Source organism: Volvox carteri, assembly GCF_000143455.1.
Source record: "Volvox carteri f. nagariensis unplaced genomic scaffold VOLCAscaffold_53, whole genome shotgun sequence".
Taxonomy (NCBI): domain Eukaryota; kingdom Viridiplantae; phylum Chlorophyta; class Chlorophyceae; order Chlamydomonadales; family Volvocaceae; genus Volvox; species Volvox carteri.
Window position 1 is genome coordinate 395,896 of NW_003307596.1, and position 24,583 is coordinate 420,478.

A 24,583-nucleotide genomic window follows, 5' to 3' on the forward strand; every position below is an offset into this window, starting at 1 on the left:
TCATGTGAACTTTTGTAACCGCCTTATGCTCGGCCACTACTTCACACTGCACATCTTCCTAGCTTCTGCGCTTTGCATTTCACCGGTTTTCCCTTTTATTCAATAACACCGCGCTTCGGCCCCGGCCGCAGCGCCTCTTCTTACGACGGATTGTGCAAAGAGTAATTGTGTCTCAGTCCGAGCATGCGCGTCCATTTTCCATCCAATATCTACGTGGGCGAGGCAACCCCATTCCTAATACGTACAGGGACATACCCTCTGCAATTCTCTAGCAAAGTCGAAGTCAGTTGAAATGGTCAGCCTGGCAAGCCTGGACAGCCTGGCAAGCCTGGTCAGCCTGCCGGCTTAAGGAGTCACTAATATATGCGCCTCCGGATAATTACGGAAGATTCCTCGCATTGGCAACGTTGGTGGCTGAGGATCTTACTTCGCTAATAGCGCCTGTGACCAACGAAAAGATCTGGAAACGGGCCCTTCAGGCCACAAATGCAGATGCAGCCATCTGAATTACAGACGCGATCAGCACGACGCCAAGGAACATGCACCTCCAGAAGTAAAGAGGTCGTACATCGGAGGACTAACTATAGAACATGGAATATAGGTGTACATATAACCAACCCCACAATTTACAGGACGCTCTGGCGGCATCCACAGCCTCCAGGTCCGCCAGGGGAGCTACCTTACTTCTAACGCCGAGCATTGCCTGTACAAGCGCGGCTGCCTGGCATGGTTACCAGGGAACGTGCGTTTGTACAAGAAGAGCATAAGTAACGAGCGAGCCGGATTAGAACTACGCTGATTTAAAATCCTGCACACACAGATATCTGTTTGAGATATCTGCGAACACAAACTGCTGCTACCTGCTGAGGATATGTAATTATTTACTCACCACGTAGAAGGCAAGGCAAGGCAAGGCAATTCGACCGTACTGTTCAACCTGCCTGCAAGGAGGCTATGCACGAGTAAGTGTCGAAGACGTGCTTCCATGCATTCCCCATCCAATGCATCCTGAATGCGTAGCAACAAAAGCGCACAAATCGCTTAATGCAACAGCAGCCTCGTCCTTTAATGAGCTGCGACATGAATAGAACTGCGTAAATCGCTGCATATTACGACAACTTACCACATCACAAATCCATCAAGACATGATAAGCCTGCAATGCCGAACATACATATTACCAACGAGAGCAAGGTGGCCATGACGCCTGCAGCATTTATGGCAAGCAAGGCACACGAGGCTATGCGACGACGCTATAACCGTTATGTACGTTATGAAATAAGACAAACTTTGCACCATAGAACGCCATATGGGAAGTATAATACCCAACACCTCAAGTTGGATGTCGCACCTGTTTCATTCTGTTTCTGGCATCCGCTGCGAAGCCCCTCTTGAAGTTCAAGGTGTGTACCCAGGTAACACAGCGCCTGGGCCCTGAACGCACACACGCTGAAAAGCAAGCGGTCCAACCATGCACAACTATGAACAAACAAATCAATTCGTACCACAAGTCCCAACGGCCGCGGGTGGGGCTGGCTTCCTTATGATGCAGGTCAGGCCCTCATGACACCCATGATTAGTTAATTCCCAGTTCATGCCCATTTCCCATATGTGTGTCCACGACGAACCCCTTCTCTCAGAAGCGCGTCCTTTGAAAAACGCCCCCGGGATGTATTTCACATAAATGTTCACGACCAACCCAGCTCAACGAGCCTCATCCAGTTGGATGCACACGTGACTCGACGTGGATGGTTTAAGGACCCGCACGGCTGAGACGTTGCTCAAGTGCTCCTCAAGGCAAACGCTGACCCGTGCTAGACCAACGCCATTTTTATGCGGAGACGCGAGCCGCGATCCAGAGCCAGGGCTGGTAACGAGAGCCCCGTTGTCGTCACATCCGTCACTTGAGTGGTCAAGAGTGCGCGCCAGAGTGTCGCCATTCGGCGGGTTACGGCGTCCAAACGGAGCAGCGGCAGGACTACCACGCCACCAGGCAGTGAGACGGCAGAGGATAGGCCAACGCACCACCCGCTGCCCGTCACCCTCGCTGCCGCGGCCATCCATGTCGGCGTCTTTCTGGCGGCTGACGTTGCTGCCGATACTGGACAGTTTTCGCACCACGGCCTGTGCCCTCGGTGCAACCTTCTTGACGGCTGAGGGCCAAAAATGCCGGCTCGCGATGTACAAGAAGAAGAGCATGAGGCTGGTGTTGAGGACGATGATAAGGATCGCCAATGCATTCTGCAAGGCATGCAGGTTGCACATGATGAGACTGGCAGCCGTGCAGCACGACTACATGAGCATTTACAGCGGCCAATGTCATCAGGACAAGGCCATCAGTAAAAAGCTTAAGGAATAGGGATGTTATTGTGGGCTGCGGGGCCCCAACGGCATTGGAAGGTGGCAAGCGTAGCCGTTTCTATTCTGCCTAAACTGCAGACATTTAAGCACATGCCCGACCGATAACATGCTCAGCTTGGCTTTTAAGGCGCGTTGCTACGGAGGCTGCCTTATGTTTCGCAAATCCTTGAAGCTTTGTACACTCCACATGTTCTCCCCCAACAGCAGATTTCGGACCGCAACGGTCCTAGTGGGGCCTAGTAACCGACCCGATCCAGCTCGGCGGGTGGCTCGGCTGGTAAATAGAGGGTCTGTAACGGGTCGTTACTGGTTCGCTCGGTATGCTAGTCGTTACTGGTTGGTTCGGTTACGGTCCCAGGAACGAGGGGTCAGCGAACACACAGGTCAGTACAGGGGCACCGCGGTTTTAGGAGTCGACCAGTAACCGAGCCATTCCTGCCATGTAGTTGCCTAAAAGGCGTGCTGGGAAACGCCGGCTCCTCTTACAAATACGTCTAGAGCGAATCACGCACCTCCGCAACCGGATTGAGCTCGTCATCCACAGTAAAATACAGGCTGAGGGTGATGGTCAGGCTGAGTGTTCCCAGCGACATGAACTCCATGATCACCAGAAGCCGCGACAGGAGCGGAGCGCAGCTGACGTTGATGAGCGCAATGACAGTGAACGCGGCAAGCAGCAGGAGCGCCTGCAAAATGATGAAAGTGTAGGTGCACCATGCGGTAGTGCGGCATACAGCTGGCCGAAATGCCTTTCTATTCCCCATCCCTTGACACATGCCCGCGTGCTCCTATTACTACAATTCCTAGGTGAACCGGGCAGACAGTCATCTGCTGCAGATAGAAACACGCACACGCGCACGACCATACGTGTACAACCAGACAGGTCTTCCTATCCCAACAGCTATGGCCCTGGTGTGATGTTTTCGGCATTCTAAAATTGCAAAGGGCCATGGACGCCATAAATTGATTATTGCATTGCACGCCGCACCTGGTATGACACAATGAGTCCGCGGCCCAGGACCTCGACAGACACCAGGATGAGCGTCTCCAGCTCCAGCACTGTCTCCCACCAGATGAAGCGTGGCCTGGAGCGAGAACAGCAGGCGGAGGTTGCAAGGCAAGGTTGCAAGGCAAATCGAATGTGATGTGGAAGGCTGCCAGTGACATACACGTGCACATGACTGCCTATTAAGATAGGTAGGACTTCCAATATTTCACTAACTGAAAGGAATTACAACGGACAGGCGAATACGACAGAGAAGCTTGTTTGCCTAGTGCTTAAAACCACACAAAAACTGCTTACTTGTAGCGCTTGTAGAGGAAGCCGTAGACCTTGCGCACGTGGGCATCTTCCAGGCGTCCTCGCACGCGCCACACGAATATGAAAGACACCAGCGGGGGCAGCACGCAGAAGACCACAACGGCCACTACCCCGATGGGAACGTACACATGCAGGTGGTCTCCGCTGTAGCACATCGCTTGCATGTTGCGTACCCAGTACCCGTACCGCCAGGTTGCCTGCGAAAGCCACCACATGGCATACTTATACGACAGCTTTCCAGAGTACTGCAGGCAACGCCCACCACGGCATCGGGCAACGTCCGTTTGGTTGAAGAGGATCAGAAGGCGGGCGGTTCTATGCACATGCTGAGCTTCGGGCCCAGCAGCCAATCGTACACTTGCCTGCTGTGTCTCCGGAAAGGATCCTTCTCCATCATCAATGGGATAGCAGGCGAACGTCGATAATGCTGTAAATTTATCGGACAAAGCAGGGGAGGGATGGTAAGGGTAGTGCGATATCATGCTCTTAGTCCACCCGCTCTATAGCAGTAGTACCCGCTACACGGCCGAGCAAGTTAGGTTTAGCACGACACCAAATCAACACGTATATTACAATACAATTAGCTACGCAACCGATCAGCTTAACCTTCTTATCTAAACAGGACACCTACATGAACCTAGCTTAGGAAACGCCAGGAACACTACATGCAGAGGGCAGGGGCCCGGGCTTTCAACGATGAGCTCGCAAAGGGCAAACCCTACCGGCACACAACTGCTTATATGCTTTATTTATCATGCTCGTAGGCTCTTCAGCACTGGTGACGCTTGCAGCTTCCTTCTACATGATGTGCTGATCAACCCACCGGCATTGGCCCAGCTCGGATAGAGGATGAAGACTGCCGCCATCAGCACCACACCCAGCTGCTCCACCAAGCTCATGGCCTTATCCACCTGCAAGAATGTCGCCTGGCTGGATTGCTGTGTGTGAACTGCCAGCGTTCGCAGCTTGTGAAGGGTTCTGATGGCGTCACTGATGGCTGCAGAGCCCATGCTCGACAGAGTCTTGGCTGGCTTCCTGTTCCACATCTCATATGGATGACGATAGTAGTACGAAGTGCCATACCCGCTGTTAATACCGGATAGCACCTCAGTGGGCGCAGTTTCTATGCAGGTGCCACCAGAAAGGATATTTATGCTGTGGCCGCCGCGGAGCAATGGAGGTCCACTCGGGCTGACAGCATCATCAGCCCGAAGAATTCCTGGTGCATCACTCGTGCTGTCCGACTGGTCCTCAGCGTTAGTTATCACGTCGCATGTGGGAGACGGCTGCAACCCGCTTTTTTTTTCATTCCCGCCACACGATGTTGACTCGATAACCTTGGCCGCTGGACCCAACTCGACACCGTTGAGATCCACAACAGGCGCTGCACTTGCAGCTGTGGGCAGGCCCGAAGCCAGTGCATCCGTGGAGCCCGAAGCCGAGTATGCTAACGAGGGGACCCGGACACCGGTGGAAACCCCTGCGCTTGGATCTGCTGCATCCAATGCGACTATTTGCACGTCCCTAAAAACGGTGCGGAGGCCTATGTGGCTGTCTTGGGTGACCAAGGACGTGTCAAGCGGCGCAAGAGGTGGGGGGCACGGGCCAATGGAGTCAGCACGCTGCCCAGAACACACCGACATGTCCTCATCTCCGCAAACGCTGTCGGTTCCAAGCCGGCTGCTCGGGAGCTGCCGCCCCTTCCACACTGCCAACGATTTGGGTATGCCAGCCAAGGTCGCCCACGCAGAACGTGCGCCCTTCACGAAGGCCTTAGCAAGGGCTTCCCGGAGTGGATATGCGTACCTGCGACGACAGCCGCGAAGAGGAGCTCGTGCTTGCGTGCATCGCCCTAATTAAAAACACGTTTGCCAGGTAGCTGCTTTATAAAAATGGTTTTGGTAACCCTCATGTTGCTTCAACGGAAGATCGTAGGAAAGGTTGAAAGGCAGTCCGAGAGCTCCCTGAACTTTTGTAATGCCTTGGCCAAAAACAACGAGTTAGGTAACTCGTATGAGCACAACCACCGCCTCTATGTATTTCTTTCCTAACAAGTTAGGACGTTTGCGCCGCACGTTGAAACTACTCTGGCATGCGCACATCTTCCGAACAGCACTTTAACTCCCATTGCTGCTGCCGCTGCGCCGACACCCTTGTTTTTTCGCTTTGTTCACAGGTCGGTCGACCTTCTGCTTTCATGGGAAGGGTTCGTTGTGGCACCGGGCAGCCTGCTTGTTGTCGCACCGCACTGCACCGCACGCGCTGTTGTAGTAAGGCCCTCGGCCCTCTGCTTTTTCCGCTAGCTTCGGATAGGAAAATACGTTTTTAGGTTCGATTTAATTGGATTTTAGTTGCCCTCATTGTCTGTAGTCAGTCCTAGCCGCCCACCACCTAGTCGCCCTTCGCCACTACAGCGCCGCTTATTTCTACGGGCTCTTGACGTCACCCTTCTAATCGACATTCAAGTTACGTTCAAGTTACGTCTACAGTTTCATTGGAAATTTGTAACACGTCGCTGGACTACGGAGCATGCATCAGTAAAGTTATGCGTGTACCATCATCGGCATTTCTCAGATTACTAAAACAGACTGCTGCATAGCGACATGCCATGCCACCAACACAAAACGTCCTTATATGTCGTACTTAACCAGGGCAGCTTGCAGCTGTATAGTGTACACATAAAGCTTACCGAAGGGCCCATAAGAGCATGGATACCGTTGCAACTGCACATGGCGTCAGGATGCCAGCCAGCCACTGGATGAAGGCCTGGCCGGCGCTGTCACTGTCGGGCAACAGGCAGCTAGGGCTGTACACAAGGTAGTTCTCTGCGCCGGTGATAGCACTGAATACCGCCTGGCATCGCAAGATAATGCTGGGGTAGTTGACGCTCAACCGTGTAACTGCATGAAGAGGATCACGTCGGCTCGCCATCAGCTTAACCAAAGCAAGGGTTCATGTGATTAAGGAACGGTTGCTATGTATGTGGGCAAATCCGGCTACGATGGAGGCAAGGAATGGGCTGTAGGATTAAGGCCCCAGATTATCCGTGATCGATTGAAAGGCTTTAGGAACGCTAATAACAGGCAAGCCCGGGAGATAGAAACTACTTGATGGAATCATCCGGCCTTCCACCTTAATAATTGGAGCCACAAAGCACAGATAAAGTGAGACGGCTCATCGCACGTTGAGGCAGGACTTCTCTGTTTGTGGCAGAGGCGCCCGTGCACCCGCAAGAATAGATTCACAAGAACGCCTTTTCATACCGCACATTTTCACTTTGCCAACCTCCATTAGCTGGTGCCACTTACCAATGATGAGGTACTGGAGGTGCAACACAATGACCTGTGCACGCATGCAAGGGGCAGGCATAGCAAGGCATAGCATCATGAATTTCGGCCTGTGCATGGTGCACGCGTCTGCAAAATACTTAATGATCTATTAATTGTGCCATGGCATAAAATAGATGATCTGTAGACGCAATTCCATTTTGCATACAGACGGATCTGACGATCGGGCTTTCGGATCTGTGACAGTTCTGGGGCATAATGCGCCAACCAAGTGCGCCTTAGAAAATATTGGACTATAAGCAACTTCCATGTGCAATGATTTTGCTTGATATTTGCATAAAAAAATCCTACCTTGACGACGTCGCCGATTTCAACCCGATCTCCACCTTTGCCCGGCAGCACGTTTGCGTGCTGCTGTCCGTTGGTTTTCTCTCCGAAGCCATCCGAAAAGTTTGTAATTGTAGTGAACAAGATTAAGGCAACGCTGCCGAAGAATGAGATTAACCCAAGTCCGACCGTCCGGGCTACACTGGGGCAGCGTTTGCAATTGAAATCCTGCAGTACAAGAATAGGGGATACAGGTATTTCGTGGCGGGCCTTGAGGGCGCATTAATGATTAATCCATCGATGCGTGGGATGCGTAGGAGTGGGCAGCCGCCATTTACGGCTTACATGCACGAAGAAAGAAGATGCAGTCAGTCACAGAGGCTCTTTTGTCCTTGTTTGCAATGCAGCACCGACACCTGTCCCCTCCAGGACTGTCTCGGATAGATAGGATCGGTGTCAACTAGTCACTAAGCTGGTCCACTTTAAAGCCAATCTTACGTTGCGCGATGGTCGGTGCGCTACCGTTACTGTCAAATTTGGCAAAATGACCACGTTAAGAGAAGGACGTTCCCTGGTCACGCCCGTCCTCCACATTGACAAAGTTATTTTTAGGCAAAGAAATGGCAAGAAGATTAGATATGCACCAGGTAGAACCAGCTCGTGTGCTTCGCAGCTGCCCCGCCAAGTGTCCTGAAAGGATTGGCCCAAAAAATCAATACCGTCGCTCACCGTATCAACGTAATACCCTTCAATGCAAGCTGCACATAGATTGCCTGTGTAGCCCTCCGCACACTGCTGCTGCATGTAGGAGTCTAGGTGTCCGGATGGTAATCCAGAAACAAGACACCGTGGGAGGCTGATGTCGGGAGCAGTGTCATTTTGACGACGCAAGGCAATAATGTTGGTCAGCAGGACAGCGGTATTATTAGCAAGCACCTCCAGAGGCTGCAGGCCATCACCAGTCACTTCCGGTGGTGGTCCTGGCATTTGCGCACTTAGCACCGCCGCCCCAGGCACCACACTGCTGTACCAGGCCAGCTGGCACCAAGACAGCAGCCCTGTCCGATAGTCCCGCGCGCCAACCATGCTGTAGATCCACTCCGGAAATGTCCTCTTATCACCATCCACGTTACACGCCGAAGGATAGGGGCAAGTGTGGATCTTGGTGGAGTTGGCCGCACTGTGCCAGTAGCCTGTTAGGAGACGGGAAAGGGGAGCCCAATGCACAGCATGGGGATCAAGGATTGGAACATGTAGGCTAGACTGGGTGCTTTACTTGCAGCAAGTGTGTAAGCAGCAAGGGGACTGTGTATATATCAGAACGGCATTTAAGTAGTCACCTGCAGGTGGAAACCTATGTACCTGAATAATGCTTGCTTAGCGAGAAAACAATTCGCTAGCTTCAAGTAAGAAGTTCTGACCCCAGAATCAGCTTCAGAGGAGGCTTGCCGATTGCCCATGTTTGACCACTTGCACCCAGATCATATTCTTTGGTTGATATATAAAAAATCCCCTAAAACCCTAAGTTATTAAAACAAGTGTGCAAACAAATTGGCAAAAAACCTAACGATGGAAGTCAACACATGCAAAACAAGGTACCACGTCGGCAGCGTCCTTCCCCAGCAGACTTTTTTTGCGGAAGTTACAAGGTACAGGTTCCACATGCACGTGCAGGGGTGTCCGTAAAAGCCGGGGCCCCCCATGGACGGTAGTTTGGCTTTCATGCGGGCACGCGGGGTTATCATAGCTAAAAAGGCCGGGTTTATCATTGCCGCTCGCTTGGTGTGGCTAATCCACAAGGGGCAGCCGTCAGTTCCGCTGACGATTGCGAGACATACCTGGTGCCGGCACTATCACAGCTCCACCCAGGCAGAGCGCGTTTGCGGGACATAACATGCATGCTGAGTTTTGCGCACGAAGGGTTATGTTCATGGATTCGGAATAACTGCTCTGGCGCTTGGAGTCATCTGCTGCAGTCGCATTCCCCGGACGTGGCTGAATGTCAGTGAGTAATGGTCGATCGTCCTGCCACAATCCGTACTGGTCAGACGGGCAAGCTCTGCAGCCTGTATATGATGTTTTTAAACTGCTGTGCGAAAGGTCAAGTGTCTGCCCGACCCCGCAAGGCAGCACCTCAACTTCCATCTCCAACGGTGCAACCTGCAGTGCGGTATTGGTAATGCGGGCAGTGTGGGCACAGCGTAAGGATAACAAAGGTAAGGATAACAAAGCTTGCATAGGCCTATGCTTGGGAAGCACACTCCTTTACTCCATGTGCTCTCAGACCTCTTCAAATATTTCTGTTTCCCTTGATGTGTTCTGATATTTAACCCAAGCACCTAGAAAGTCCGTAACTGGCATTGTGCTAACTAGATTATGTGCCCAAAGCAGGTGTGTCCCCCCCATCCTACACATCGCCCAAGGAGAAGGAACCCTGTCCCAGCACTCTCGATTTAGGACCTCTACATACATAATTTGAGTGCCCCACGACCCGCCCCTTTCCCCTAGGGGGAGGGCTTCTTCGGTCTTGTTCGTTGGGGCTCATCAGCAGCCCCTGGCCAGTGTCAGCCACGGCAAGTCATGCAACCTTTAAGTGTTTAGCAGTGTTAATATTTGCAGCTAAGATGCGGCAGAAGTGAAGCGAGTGTAGCCTCTAAGCGAAGTTATGGATGGCAGCCGTGTTTAGTAGTGTTAATACATCCCAACGATAGGGACGCCCTCGGTAGATTGTCAGCTTTTCGAAAAACCCTACCATGGCAAACGATGAATAATTCGTCGTCAACTGGAGAATGAGACTGTAATAGCCGGGCCATGCAAAGGTCTTGACGCCTTCCCATGTCGCTGACCCGTTCACCACAGGCACTGTCAAGCTCCTATTCAGGCCGGCGTCCAGGTTGGCCACGTCATTATCGAGCCAAGGTGCGCTCCCATCAGCGACCGTCGCATTGTAGGTGGCGTCAGGTGAAGTCCGAGGCCGAAGTGCCAGGGTAATGGTCGATGGTGCAAGGTCTGCACAGAGTGCACAAGAAGAAGGCAGCCTCCTTAGTTCTATCGGCCAGCTTTAACACACTAACGACAATCTGTTGGTACAGCTATCAGCCCCAACCGGGAACCTAGAGGGCAGGACGGTCACCATGGAACAAGGACTGCTCGCATGGTGGATACACATTTGCACATATCGCGGTGTGCCTCCCTAATAATGCGTACAGTTCATGCCAAAAAATAATCCTGCCGGGAGCGTGCATGAAAGATAACATAATCAATGTACAAGTTCTCCATTTGTAAATTAGAAACCTACCCCAAGTAACGGCCTGGCCTGACATGTCGTACAATTGTGCAGTGAGGTTGATATCGAGCCCGGGCTGGAGCTGTAGACGCTGACTGTACACCAAGTCCGTGTCCAAAAGACGCAAACCCATGTACGCTGCTGGAAGCGCAAGGTATGATTGTTGTCGCATGGCTGCTTGCGGGTCCTCGCCTTGTGGCAGGTTGCACATGCAGAGCCGGCCGAGAAGCCACTTGTACCACCTCTGTGACAGACCCGCGGCTACAGCAGCTGCATCAGGGATTGTACCATTCAGAGCGCCCATGTTAAGCACCAGGCCAGGAGTAAAATCGGTGAGGTTAGCACGCCGCCTGATTGCCTCAGAAAGACGGTCCTTGATGGAGAGACGGATTTCATTCAGGGAAACAGCTTCATCTTCTGAGACATAATAGATCTTGTCTGTGCAATTCCACTTCGCGGTGTACGACACATGCAAAGCCGATGGCAGGAAATCCTCCACCCAAAGAACACGGTTCTGCCAGGGAGGGCCATGTGCACAGGTAGCAAGGCAATGCCATCATTAAGGGTCAGACTTGGTGGTTATCGCAACTTTGTAATCCATGCCATTACATGTTGCGAGTAAGGTTGAGGATCTCAACGCCACACAATGCCTCAAGCGATGCAAATGACAAGGCCATCTATGCATTCGCATAGGACAGACTTGCGGGGCGCCGCGGTCGATGAGTTGCACCACAAACGGGTTAACAGAAAGTTAACCTAACCTACCCACTAACGCTTAGCACCCATTAGCGAGATAGGCCGCTGTAATTTCCCATGCACACACTCCACCGTACAAGGTCAGATGAGAACGCCAACCGTGCATTGGAGGAAATGCACCCGGACGAGGAAGTTGATTGCTATGCCAGTAGTCTTGTGGAACACTTGTAAGCGGAATGATATCGTTGGGGATATCGTTGAAAGAATAAAGCAAGCCTTTGTGGCAATAACGGGTATTGGTTTGATCCAACTAGCTAGCAGCCTGCCCTGCTTTCTCGACGCCTGCCACATGCTTTGGCTAAGGAGCACTTTTCTATGAGCTGAAATCATGGTGATCCACAACCTCTGCAGTGATTATTTTAAAATCCTGTCATTTGTGATACAGGGGTCGGCAACTTAAAGACTGTGACCTACGTGCCTCCCAACTCACCCGTAGTGTTAACCTCATGGTGCAATAAGTCTCATTATGTAAGTGACGTGAAGTACTAGACACACATACTTCATTAAAGGTATTCATAATTGTTTAGCCACTAAAATTAATGGCCAAATGGTGCCTTACAACTTAATAATTTTAGTGTGGCCGTGTCTTAAGGTGCCTTCCGCTTTTCTTTAGTGCCCGTAGTGGCTGATTTAAAAGACTTCCACTCAAATCGTTGTAACGCAACATACTCCGTGACAACAGAATTCAATCTATAATTTGCGAGGTATACTTTTTTGCGAGGTATATACACCATGCTGGACCGTACTCGACAAGAATGCCGTTTTCAGGACTGCAACTGCTTCATGAAAGCAAGTGCTCCAATACAGCAAGTGCTCCAATACAGCAAGTGCTCCAATACAGCAAGTGCTCCGTGGCAGCAAGCTTCAGGACAGCAACTGCTTCAGGACTGCAAAGGGTGAGTTCTACTGCACGACCGTAAAGCGCACCATACATTACCCTCGGCCTCTACTCTTCACTAATGGTGCACTAGGGGAGCACAGGTGCGCCACCATAGCGTCGGTTGCAACCGTAGTGTAAAAATGGGAGAGCACTATACACGTGTAAATGAACCAGCAAGCAGTTTTTCCATGCCTGCAGCCAGCTGACTGCAATTTTGTTCCGGTCGACAGAATTGAAGAGTAATATAGTGTTCCGTGAAATACCACCGTGAATAACCTTATGCTTCAGCCCATGCAAACGCCACCAGCACTTACGCCATTCATGCATTCGTACCTGTTGTGAAGAGATCGATGTACTGTTTTCCTTGCTTGGTATCAGCGAAGGTAACAAGGTATCACTCAACTGGAGCAGCCAGCACCGCGAAGCAGCCAGCTCGTCCAGCAAGTCCCAGGACTGTTTCCATTCGTTAATCCAATCTTGGTCAATAATCTGCAGAATATAGAGGCCACTAATTTTTGCTCACCGCCAATATAACTGCGCAGTGCCAGGCCTAATACATAACTTGCACGCCATGCATGTCATGCAGTGAGACGTCAGCATTGGCAATGTGTACTATACTCTTCGTATAGGATTTCCTGTGTGAGTCTCTTAGGGCTTACCGTCGCTTTAACTGAAGCAGTTGACATGTTTGCTTGCTTGCAGCGTTGCGTGGATGCGATAGCGCTCCCCAGGGATGCGTTATTCGACTGCTCCAAGTTCACGAGGCTCAGCACGCCGGCAACCTTGCCAGTTATAAAGAAACCACCACCCTTTCCTTCTTCTCCGGGCTGGAAGGAATCCTTCCCTTGGCAACCCTCTAGCGTGTCACTCGACAGGGCAGCTGCATTATCATGGACCCGGGCTCTATGGACAATCATGCTCGTGTATTGAGGCGTTTCACCACCTAAGGCAGTGTTCCCAGTTAGCCCCTCTGCTGCTATGTCATCCGTGGGACCCGAAAAGGTTAGACCGCCGCCAGAAACCCTAGCAATGTTGCCTGTAATATTCACATACTCCAAGAGGAGCCGCCTGCAGCCATATGCCCAGAACCCGCCACCAGAGCCAGAAGTACTGCTGTTCTGTATGGTGCTATGGCTCAGCACTAATGAAGAGCAGTTCTGCGCCGACATGGAGCCCCCCCCTTCACAGGCTGTGTTGCCAAGCATCGTCGAGTTTAAGATTGTCAAGGCGCTATTGGATCCAAGAAATATCGCACCACCGTGTTGCCCAGCAGTATTGCCCACCAACAAAACAGACTGCACTGACGCCCGCCGAGCAGGATCTGAAATGTCGGGACAGGAACTTGCTGAAGCCGCATAAGTAGGTATTGGAGAGGAACCAAATGCACTCCCACGCACTGTTTCGCCAGTTTTCGAGCTGTAGAGAATATATATCCCCCCACCTGACAAACCTGCCTGGTTGCGCATCATGACACTATTCTCCACCGATAGTGTCGAGCTGCAGTTACCATCCATTAGCATAGCACCACCATTGCCAGCTGCTTTGTTGTCATTGAAAGTGCAGTTATTGAAGGAAGCACGTGATTCCATTTGGAGCTTTAGCAAAAGTGCGCCGCCATCACCGCTAAGCGCACGGTTTTGGTCAAAGAAAGCATTCTGCATGCAGAGTGATCCGTTGCTTCGCACATCCAGTACACCAGCTCCAGCCGACACGGCTGCCTGATTACTCGTCATGCTCAGGTTCACCAGTGTCGCATAAGCGCCTGGGCCTATCAACGCGTACACAGCTCCGGCACTATTCAGCTTAGCAGCATTGTTGTTAAATGAAGAATCAGACACCTGAACACCAGTGTTGGCGCCTCGTGCTGCCAGAAACGCGGCACCAGCAAGTTGCTGCACAGCCTTGTTTTCCTGCCAAACAATTTAGGTAGCGATTAGGTAGCGACCAGGCATGCTCATCTCTACATGCTCTATGACATGCAATAGTATGAGGTTCGAGTGTAAAAGAAATAATCCGCCGTGCGTTCCCTCAGGCAGAAGGATGCTTGTACAAAAGATATGATAAGGGGATAATCGGATGGGGTTCAACTAAACTCCTAAGACCCACCTCGAATGCACAGCCAGAAATGAAAATCTGGGCATCCTCAATTGATGCATATAGATAGATGGCCCCTCCGTACTCTCGGTCAGCAGTGTTGTTGAAGAAGTTGCAAGCTGTCAGACTGGTGTGCCATTTTGCGTTGCTGTGACTGCCGACGCTGCAACTGCCTGTTTCAGCCGACAGCTTGCGATGGCGACCCCAAAGCTTGCTATCCTTTATGGCATCTCTTTCGCGCATCACGCGCCCTAATGATATGCGTTCATGCTGCATGTTGGAGCCGTCACTGACTAGGAGCCTCCGTTGGTCTCGCGGTATGCTCTGCTCCTGCTGGGAGAGGCCAGCAACACTGGCAGCTGTAGAGGTCGTCACAAGCCCCAGAGTAGCGGTAGAGCGTGCCATCTGTAGCGCACCCATCGCCCCACCACTGTGTGTTGCATGGTTATCGGTGAAGTTGCATCTGGAAAATCGTGAGGCACAGGAAATAAGCATAACAGCACCTCCGGTTCCCCCATCGCAGCTATTCCCGTCGAAGGAGGTATCATTAACTGTCAGCTGGCAGGACTCCGTAAAGTTTCCAATGGCATCACTGGGTTCCCGCCATACCACAAGTGCACCGCCAAAGTTTGCTGAACTTGTGAAGTCCCCAGTAACTGTTCCCGCTGTGTTATCCCTGAAGTCGCTGTTCGCAATGTCGATCACGAATCTCGCATTTGAAGCATCACGCAGCATAACAGCTCCACCAGCACCTAACGCTGCATTCTCGACAAAGTGGGAACCATTGATACGGAGTGATATGAAAGTGCTGGAGACGCAGGTTTCATGCGGTTTAAGATAAAAAGCTCCACCATCTGTGACTCCAGCAGCATTCCCGACAAAGGTGGCGTTATTGAGGCTGGCATTCATCACAGCTCCCGGCAGAACACAGCTTGGCTCAGTGGCGTGGGGCTGGAACACTGGTTCCATCTGCGCAGCAAATCAAAATGGTGCAATCAAAATAAAAATTGCAGGTACGGGGAACGCACTGCACGACCATGTTACACACAAGCATACAATCAAAATGCTGGATGGTGTAGACCTGGACGCACTGCACAGCCCCATGATGATGAGTGCACCTTCATAAGTGGAGTCCGGTGAAGTAAGGGCCCAGTAACTCGTACCGGGATGGATTAACATCCTACTAATCACACATTGGCTTTGGACGGGATGCAAACAAAGTTTCAGTCCAGGCACCCAGCACTCACCGTCCCTACATAGAAAGCTCCCCCTGAACCGCGATGAGCCGTGTTGTTGGACACACTGCTGGACTGCACGAGGATCTTGGAAGGGAGTTGGGCCAGGAAGACTGCTCCACCGTCGTACTTCGCGGTGTTGAGGGAGATGTCACTTCCCTCGCCAACCTGTACGTCGGCAAATCCATTAACGTAAATTGCACCGCCACTCTTGGCACCGTTCCTGCTCAGCTGGCTTCTTTCATCGACCCTGAGAGAGCTGACTTCGTTAACGTCAACAAGTGAATTGTTAGCTTCAATGTACAGAGCTCCACCATTGTCTAGTGCTGTGTTGCCAATCCATTGGCTTTCTCCAACGACATAGACTTTGACTGTAGTTACCTCCGCAAATAGTCCACCCCCCTTCATGCTTGCACTGTTGTTGATAAGAGTACTGCAGTTATCCCATTTCACAGTGTGCGTCAACCCATCAATTGAAGATTTCAGCATTACTGCACCACCAGAACCACCAGCAGTGTTGTTCTCAAGCCGGCCGCGTCCAGTCACGGTCATGCTATTGAGACCCTACAGAATACATGAGCGGAACATAAAGATGGGTGAAGTGTTAACCAAACACCGTAACTAATGGGGGGGAAATAATGAGCAGCAGGGCCAAGCTCGTTACTGAATGCCGTTTATAACTTTGGATATGCAATCGGCTGCTAATGCGTTTTCGTGTATATTGATGGACGCTAAAAGCAAACAGAGCTGGTGAGGAATCGCGCAGAAGCAGAGGATCCGCAAGTTTTGCGAGCTCCAATTGTACATTTAAATGTCCAAATTTGGACTGCCCAGTATACAGCTTATGCAGGGGCTTTCTGTCGGGTTTCAGGTGGATCTGACTATGAAGGATGTGGTAGTAGCGGATGATCAGCTGAAGTTGTCAGTATCTGGCTAAGGAGGGTCCCAGCGAAAGGATATATCGTACTGCCACGATATATTGGTGCTACACAATTTGTGTGAGGTCACCAATGTTGTGTCCGTGGAAAAAGCCCTTAGGCATGGAAACTTGCATGACACCAAATTGCGTAGACCAATATTCTGTACACCGAGCACTCGGTTTAAAAGTTAAATGTTTAAATTTTGTGATGTTCTTTATCGCTCACGCGTTGGTGCTTTGCTCGTTCATTGAATGCTGAACGAGCGGACTACCGGTGCGGGCCGTTACGGGCAGAGACGCGGGTGGATGGGCTCTGGAGCGACACAAACATGTATGTCACAACTGAATTACTTTGGCCTGGTCCCACACCATAATTACAAGGTCGCCGAAAAAATTCCAGGTTACCATTTCCAAAGCCGTGTGAAACGTTGAAGCACCAATACACAGTGGTAATTTATGTTGTGCGTATTTATGTTATCGATATCTGTCTGTTTCAGACAGCCCAAACACACACATACACATACACATTAATGACGTTTTTGATCATTTCCGTCTGTAAATGCTTTGTGGTTTATCGATCGCGCCATGGTAAATATATGGTGCCTTCAAATGGATAAGTACATAGATTCGGGGTTTGGATGGCAAACCCATGGTCTGTAAATCGCGCGATGGCATAAGAGGTAGGGAGGCGTGAAAATAGTGATCGACGTTATTCCAATTCCAATAAGAGGCAACCTTCCTTAATTTTGAGCTTTTGAGCACACAGCCCCTACAGTTCCTGCCTTGCGATGGAGAACAGTCAGGAAAGATGTATGCACATATAGAGGATATATTCAGTGTTTTATCTCCATTTTTGCCCGTCAATTTTCCAGTCCGAACGGAGGAATAGGTTTTTAGTCGCCGGGAATATAAGTATTCCGAATCTGTAAGGTGCTGGGGGAGGGCTACGGCCCCCCCAGACCCCCCCGATGAGTTTTTGTTTTGTTCGTACAAACACAGGGTTTGGAGAATATCGCAACACGCGCACACCACAATCTCTCCATAGAGATGTCTCTTGCACGCCAGGAAGCGGCGCGCGCTTGGACGCTGCACGGGTGACTGTTGTTGCAGAGCCCAAGCAAACACAAACCAGTTAGCCCCTACTCAAGCACTGATCAAATAGAGTTCGTTCACGCGTCGTTCATTTTCCATCACGTTGAAAGGTAACATTATACGACTTTCCAGGTTGCAAAAGTAGTGATGCATAGCAGCAATGAACCGCGTGTTTCCTGGCACATCGCGACTGTCTCCATATGAAGAACGTTGACGTTTGGCCCGCTCGCTGTTGACAACCGGAGTGGCGTCATTGTCGTCGGCTGGCTGCAGCATTGCGTCCACATTTCCTGCGACCTCTAGGCCGTGTTCATCAACGTCGCTAATGGCTTCAGCGAAGTTTAATATCTTCTTTAATGGCCTTCCGCGTTTTGGGAGCTTCGGGTCCGAACATTTTGCAGCGTTTGGTCCGGTCAGAAGCAGTCCGATTCCTCGTTGACTTTCGGGCGTGACCTTCCTAGCAGTATCCATGGCGTTAAAGAACTATGATATGGTTAACATGTATGTCTCCTGTAAGATTCTAGCGGCTTTTGCATAAACAGTCCATTTTTGGCAGGAGGAATGAACTTGTACGGTCGGAACATTATTTATTCTTAATTTCAGGACCGCGAACAATTTTTCATTCCGAATTCGGAATATATTCCCCAAAAAAACGCTGTAGGATATTCCTACACTATAATAGGTGCCCTGTTGTACAGACGCATGGCACCCCGTAGAACCATCATGTTGACCCCGCCAGAGTTCCTAGCTGGGCTGCTTGGAACCCTTGTGGTGGGATGAAGAAGGGGTTCCCCTAAAGGGGAAGAACACACCAAAGTTCCCCTTTAGGGGAAGAGCACCCATGCACCCATCTCGTACAGATTCGTGAACCCACGTAGGCATCACCAACCAAGCATCAGAAAGCAAAATCTGCGTGAATGCTCTCGCCATGTCCACACACGTTGAAACGTGGGATTCACATTTGTGTTTCCATCCCCCCAGCGCGCGTTGGTAGGTGTATATTTTGATTGATCCAGGCGAATGCCCCTTTTGAAATTCCCAGGTCCTCACCTCGGCTGACATTGCACCTCCATTGCCGCTGGTTGCCTTATTGTTAGATAGCATGGATCCATGAACGTGAATGTCTGTGCTCTCTGCAGTCAAATATATTCCACCGCCATCTCCCACAGCCAAGTTGTCGGAAATACTGGATGCACCCGTAATATCAAGGTCGATTCTGGAGGCATCAAGGCTGAAGGCGCCGCCTTGCCGTTTGGCAGTATTGAGAGCTATGGTGCTCCCCCCATCGATAGCAACATTAAGGAACTGCATCTGTAGCATGTAGACTGCCCCACCGGAACCCTGTACAGCTGTATTCTGAATAAAATTGCAGCTATTTACAATCAAATTTACTTCCATAGCAGCATGCCCGAACATGTACAAAAAACCGCCAGAAGTCTGAGCTGTGTTGTATGATGCTACTGCACCTGCGTCAAACTGCAATAGGTAACTTGCGCCTGCCCAAGATGATGCCGTATAAATGTGTATAGCCCCGCCTGTAGGCCCAGCCATGTTGCACGATATATTACTTCCGCCAGAAACCACTAACCCCGTGCTGTGGTCCCCGTTGTCCATGTATATAGCTCCACCCGCATCCTTAGCTGAATTACTCAGGATAGATGCACCACCTGTGATCAACACGGGATGCTTAACCTTGCCAGCACTGAGGTATATTGCTCCACCCCTGGAAGAGGTGCAATCGGTTTTAGTGCAGTTAGCCGTGTTCCGTGAAAACCTGCTGGCACCCATGATGGTGAAGTTGGACAGCTCCCCTTGAAAGCTCAAGTAAATGGCGCCACCATCCCCATTGTTAGCAAGGTTGCCAGCAAGCTCGCTGCCACCGGTGACCAACACCTCGTTAACGGTGACAGCAGCATTGTAGCCTTGTATACATATGGCTCCTCCATTCTTGGCTTGATTCTCAGACATCTGGCTGGCCCCATCCACGACCAACCTTGTGAGTTCGGGTGTTGCAGTGTTACCACGGAACCGGACATAGATGGCTCCACCTTGTTCATATGCACTGTTACCATGCAATATGCTGCCACCGTCAAACCGAATGTCTTTAATGACTCCGTTGGAAGCCTCTTTGGGTTCGACATAAATGGCCCCTCCTAAGTAGAGTGCATGGTTATTGGAGAAGGTGCTATTGTAGACAAGAAGACCAGAGAGATTGACAAACTCGCCTAGATACAAGCCGCCACCTCTGTCCCCTGTGTTGTTGGACACCTGTGTGTTGACAAACATTACATCCCCGATGCTGTCGCTCTGAAGTGCTGCTGCGCCCCCCACACCACAACAAGCACGATTGGATGACAGGATTGACTCATTCCTAATGGTCAGGTGAACTGTTCCACCCCAGCTGTCACGAAAGTAAAGGCCACCTCCACCCCCCCCGTCAAGCTGATCAGCTTCGTTGTACATTATGATGCTGCTCACAAACGTGAGCTGCACGTGGCGATTACTGAGACATCCAACCTGCAAGGTTGAGAGCAGCATATTTAGCCAAGGGCAAAATAGCAATGGTGGGCGGGGATAAGAACTGCAGCGGGAGCGCTAGTCGTATACCAGTCGACCCGCCAGGTGAGCGACTGCTACAGCCCTGGACGGGGCTAATGATAAGCAAATCAATATGAGCATCGCAAACCACTTGCATAGCTATAACTGAACCTCATTCTGGCGCACAAATAGAGTATCATGCCACTAATAGAGGAAACACTCACTTTGTTGGCTAGCAAAACATGCTACTGTAGTAGTGAATAATTTGCCGTAAGGCATATGCCATCATATGATGCATGCAAACAGGATGCGTAGCTCACCATCTGAGGAAAGGACGGGCTCTGCACAGCAATGCCCGCACCGCATGCTCCCATGTTGTGGCTAATGGTGGTCCGCTCCACCAAGACCGTGGCATTCATAGCATCATCCAGGGGATGCTGTGTGCCACACAAATTGTCATCCCTGTCATAGACGATAAGGACCGATCCATAGCCATCAATTTGAGGATCGTCGTCATCGTGAAGGGCATAGCCACCATCAGTCTTGCAGATGAGTGCGTGCCTTAGCACTGGCACTGCTGACATGCTGGTGCTGCTCAGGTTGGCGCCTGCTGTAGGCGGTGAAGAATATTGTAGCTCTGGAAATGGGGGCAGTCCGCTGTCTGATGAGCGTAGGAAGTCATGGAGGTAGTACCTCTTGACGGAGTTACTTAAGAATGAGCTGTCCCGTACAATGATAGAGGACTTGGCCTGCGCCTGTATTAAAATACAAGCCCAACCCATTGCATCTCGAATATTAGAGCACTCAATACCCTCAAGAATGGCGTCTTGCAGCCCAGTGATACGGACCGCACCAAATGGTGCTTTATTGGACGGACGTTGCAGTGCTTTTATGGTCACATTCTGTGCTGTCAGACGGCTGCAGTTCAGGCATTGCAACAGGGGGGCGACATCGGATAATGGAACGCCTGATATCACACTATCCACGAGCTTTAGGTGAGGCACATTGATGATGTCGAGGCCCCAGTCCTCAGAGCGTGACAGCTCATAGCCATCATCAGCAGGGCTACCATCCCTTGAGACGGGTGTAAGGGGACGTGCACTCCAGTCGCTGCTGACGCCCAGCAGGTCAGATGTTTTCTGGCCCAGAAACTCGAGCAACTCCTTGCCAAGTTGAACCCTCACGGGTGTATCCGTGCTGCTGTGTGGTGTGTGCTGTGTGGTGTTAGGACCCGCCTGGTCACCTGTCCAGCAGTTAAGACTGAATTCGTCCAAGGAAATTGGGTCCCCCGCAGAACCAGGAGTTCCCCGGAGAATGACGCGACACGTATGCGTGGGTTGTGTCTGGGCGTTGCTGAGTTGGTGCACTTGGGCTATTGCTGCGACCGCCGTAGGAAGGAGCATGTGGGCCAGACAGGGCAAAATCGCAGAAAGACGAGCGATTCATCAGTGGAAAGCGTTTATTAATATTCCAGGTTATACAATGCGTATGTTCGCTAGGCTGCTGCATAGCATGCAGCGGCATTGTCGTTGGGGTTGAAAATGGTTTTGCCTTGTTCCCATAAATTGTTGGAATTAATAACGCTATTTCCTTTTGCTACTGTAAGTAAACTCGCCACTTTAAGCAGGAAAGGAGTCTAGGTATCCTAACAACAACTACCTATCGCGGCATTAAGTCACTTGCAAAATGGCAAGCTGAATCTATAGCCATGAATAGGACAAAAGAAACAAGATAGAGGACCTGTCAGTTTTGGTCACATAAAGACACTGAAACCGAAAATGCATTTCCTATTCAGTAATTTCACAGGTTCTCATACCAGAGAATACAGCGAGTAGAAAGAAGAATCTCCACATATCTCGGAAAAGATACACAGTTACTCTTCCAGCATGAGCACGGGCGCTGCGTTCGCAATAGCTCCAGCTGCCAGGATGATCAGGTCTATGAGCACACTAAGGCAGTATACTCAAACTGCTAACTTGTTGACGAGCTACACAAGACGTACACAAATGGCGTAGGCTGGGTAGTCGCCAACAGGCGCTGCATCAATAATCGATCTTTGATTGCCATAAGGTAGGCTTACAGACTCATAATAAATTAGCATGCAACCTTGCTAACATTGTACTTTTGCGGCTCAAAGGACTAAGAGGTGGCTTGCGATCTAGTTTATGTCATGGGCGTTATGCGTTTCAAGAGCTGCCATTAAATTAAGACACTCAGTAATGAATTATGTCATATGCTGAACGAATTAGGGTGCCACCGTGACGGATATTGTTGTCGTACGGGAACCGCCATGTTCTCCTGCTTCAAATGCCAAAATGTACTTCGTTCATCCTAAAGCATTGGTTAAGGCTCGTCCCCATGAAGCTTTCTGGCTAAATGGCGGGGCACGTTGCTCCTTTAGGGCATTGGACGAGCCTAGCCTCTGATCCGCTTCGCCCTTGATGCTGCAATCCTCGCATAACCAGAAGAAGGGTCACAGGTATTCAGGTGAATATTTTTTCTTTGAAGTGTGTTTGGGTTTGTTGGTTTGAGGAAATCGAATGTAAGCACGGGCGACTACTGTACGCAATTGCGCACAGTAGTCCTTGCAGGGAGACTACTGCTGTCGTAACGCGAATTCGGTTCTGCCGCTTAGGTTTGCCTGTAATAATTCTATTCATCTGTTGTTTGGCGGTAAGTTTGGCGGTAAGCAGTGCTGGAGTCAAAAGCTACTAAACACACTTTCCGATGCCCTGCGTGTACAGTTTTGCCTACCGGGGGCCCCATCCCGCCTTCTTTCGGAAGCGCTATACTCTCAAGGATCATTGGGATACTCTCATGCGGGTTGTGAATGTCTTGCACAGCCAGCAAACAACATATTAAAGTAGCTCTCGCAAGTTCAATACCTTGCAGTGCTACCGTAGTGCTACTTATAGTTCGTGATTGCTTTGTTCGGGGAGGGATCAAAAAACTTTCTGAAATTTGTACGTGCTCTTTGAATTTCGGGGAAGGCCGGACCAGATTTTGCGGGCATGATACAAATTTCGGGGCCCCTTCCAAAGTTTCGGCGCTTTTCAAACTGCAGCTTCCAGTCAGTCTCCCTCCACCGGGAACCCTTAGGCTCATGGTCTCTCACCATTTTCGCACTTTGGAAACGCCCTAGCAAATTCTGGACCGATCGTACAGTTCAGTACCAGTGGCAACGACCTAATAACCAACTATATTTTATCAAACTTCGCTTGATCGACCGGCTTCGGAGGGTAAGATATTTCGGGGCTGCGATCCCTTGGGATACCTTAGAATTTGTACGTGCTACATATTCGTGGTGCCTCCCGAATTATTGTAGCACGAACTATAAGTAGCACTACGGTATTTGATCGCACACGACATCCCGCACGTCCAAGCAGCTAACTAACATGCACAGCATCGGCAGCATACGCAGTCCTGAGTAAACTATTTTCCTATAGCCAGTCGCACTTGGATGCTCCATCCACTTCCTTCAGCTGCTGGTCAGCTGCTCGTATTGTAGTGAGGGAGGCCTCGCGGCCTAAGTCGATGCATTATGAGTGCTTCCTCTTTGGTCTTGCAAGGTTCGCCAGCACTGGTAAACCAAGTTTAATGCTGGGCTGCGATGAAGTCGGAAATGCCAGATCTGGCGACGAAGGACAAGCAATGGCACACGACCTGCCGGTATGCCCAGGAGGTAGAAATGGCCTGCTTTACCCAGCACAGAGGATGTTATAAACTCAACGCGTATTGGCTTCTAGGAATAACAGTGAGACCCGCTTCTAGGATAACAGTGAGCAAACTTCCTCAGGGCTGCTGCTGCATTCCCGCAGCTTTGCCAGCGACTCATCCATCGCTCAACTTACTCCATACATGACAACATGGCTGCACGCATACACACACACAGACACACGCAACAAACGTGTGCACAAGTCGTACAGCCATTTCTCAGCACCGAACGCTACGTCAACCACCTTGCATCCACGGAGTAATCGCAAGCGCAACGCCTGTACAGTGTGTTACGAGGTATGCATGCAGATTCGTATGGGACAGCTACGATAGTACGCCTTGTTGCAGAAACAACAACAACCACCTGTGTAGCCTGTTTAGGGTTCCCAGAGGTGGTGTGGCACCTCTCGCGCGGCTCTCGCGTAGTTCAATTCGCAGCCTTCTGCGCCACTGTGTTGCCTTAGCCAGGGGCTGGGAGAGCGCCCCGGTTGGCGTGAGTGAGGGGCCGCGGACGAACACACGGTCGTAGCCGCGCGATCGCCCTTGCACTGTGTTCCGGCCCGGTCAGGGCCCCCGGTGCTCGTCGTTTCTCGGGACGAGCCGCCCACAGTGTAACACCCCATCAAAAACAGCAAACACCCCGCGGCTGGCTTGGCCTGGTTGCAATATGCGTGTGCATGCCAATACGCATCGTCATGCCTTCGAATGCCTGTTCCGCATGTGCTCTGCAGGGTTGGTCCCCCTGAGTGCATGGCGACGCGTCACAAATACTGAG

General features: G+C 50.9%; 2 protein-coding genes across 2 annotated transcripts; both read right to left on the reverse strand.

The window, feature by feature from the left end:
- Positions 1–379: 379 nt before the first annotated feature.
- Positions 380–16,097, reverse strand: VOLCADRAFT_106884 (uncharacterized protein; the record flags this gene model as incomplete). The annotated part of the gene is made up of 22 exons (XM_002955620.1): positions 380–441; positions 685–721; positions 890–941; positions 1,124–1,205; positions 1,350–1,425; positions 2,024–2,239; positions 2,872–3,045; positions 3,348–3,444; positions 3,663–4,107; positions 4,504–5,486; positions 6,370–6,580; positions 6,989–7,022; positions 7,319–7,522; positions 8,024–8,487; positions 9,133–9,454; positions 10,047–10,303; positions 10,593–11,094; positions 12,550–12,618; positions 12,876–13,405; positions 13,658–14,126; positions 14,323–15,279; positions 15,558–16,097. The coding sequence occupies 22 exons, from the start codon at positions 16,095–16,097 to the stop codon at positions 380–382; spliced, it is 6,783 nt and encodes a 2,260-aa protein (XP_002955666.1).
- A 2,180-nt stretch (positions 16,098–18,277) lies between these two features.
- Positions 18,278–22,161, reverse strand: VOLCADRAFT_96558 (uncharacterized protein; the record flags this gene model as incomplete). Its single annotated transcript, XM_002955621.1, has 4 exons — positions 18,278–18,349; positions 18,607–20,073; positions 20,415–21,472; positions 22,071–22,161. 4 exons carry the CDS (start codon positions 22,159–22,161, stop codon positions 18,278–18,280), a joined length of 2,688 nt encoding a protein of 895 aa, XP_002955667.1.
- Positions 22,162–24,583: the final 2,422 nt, after the last annotated feature.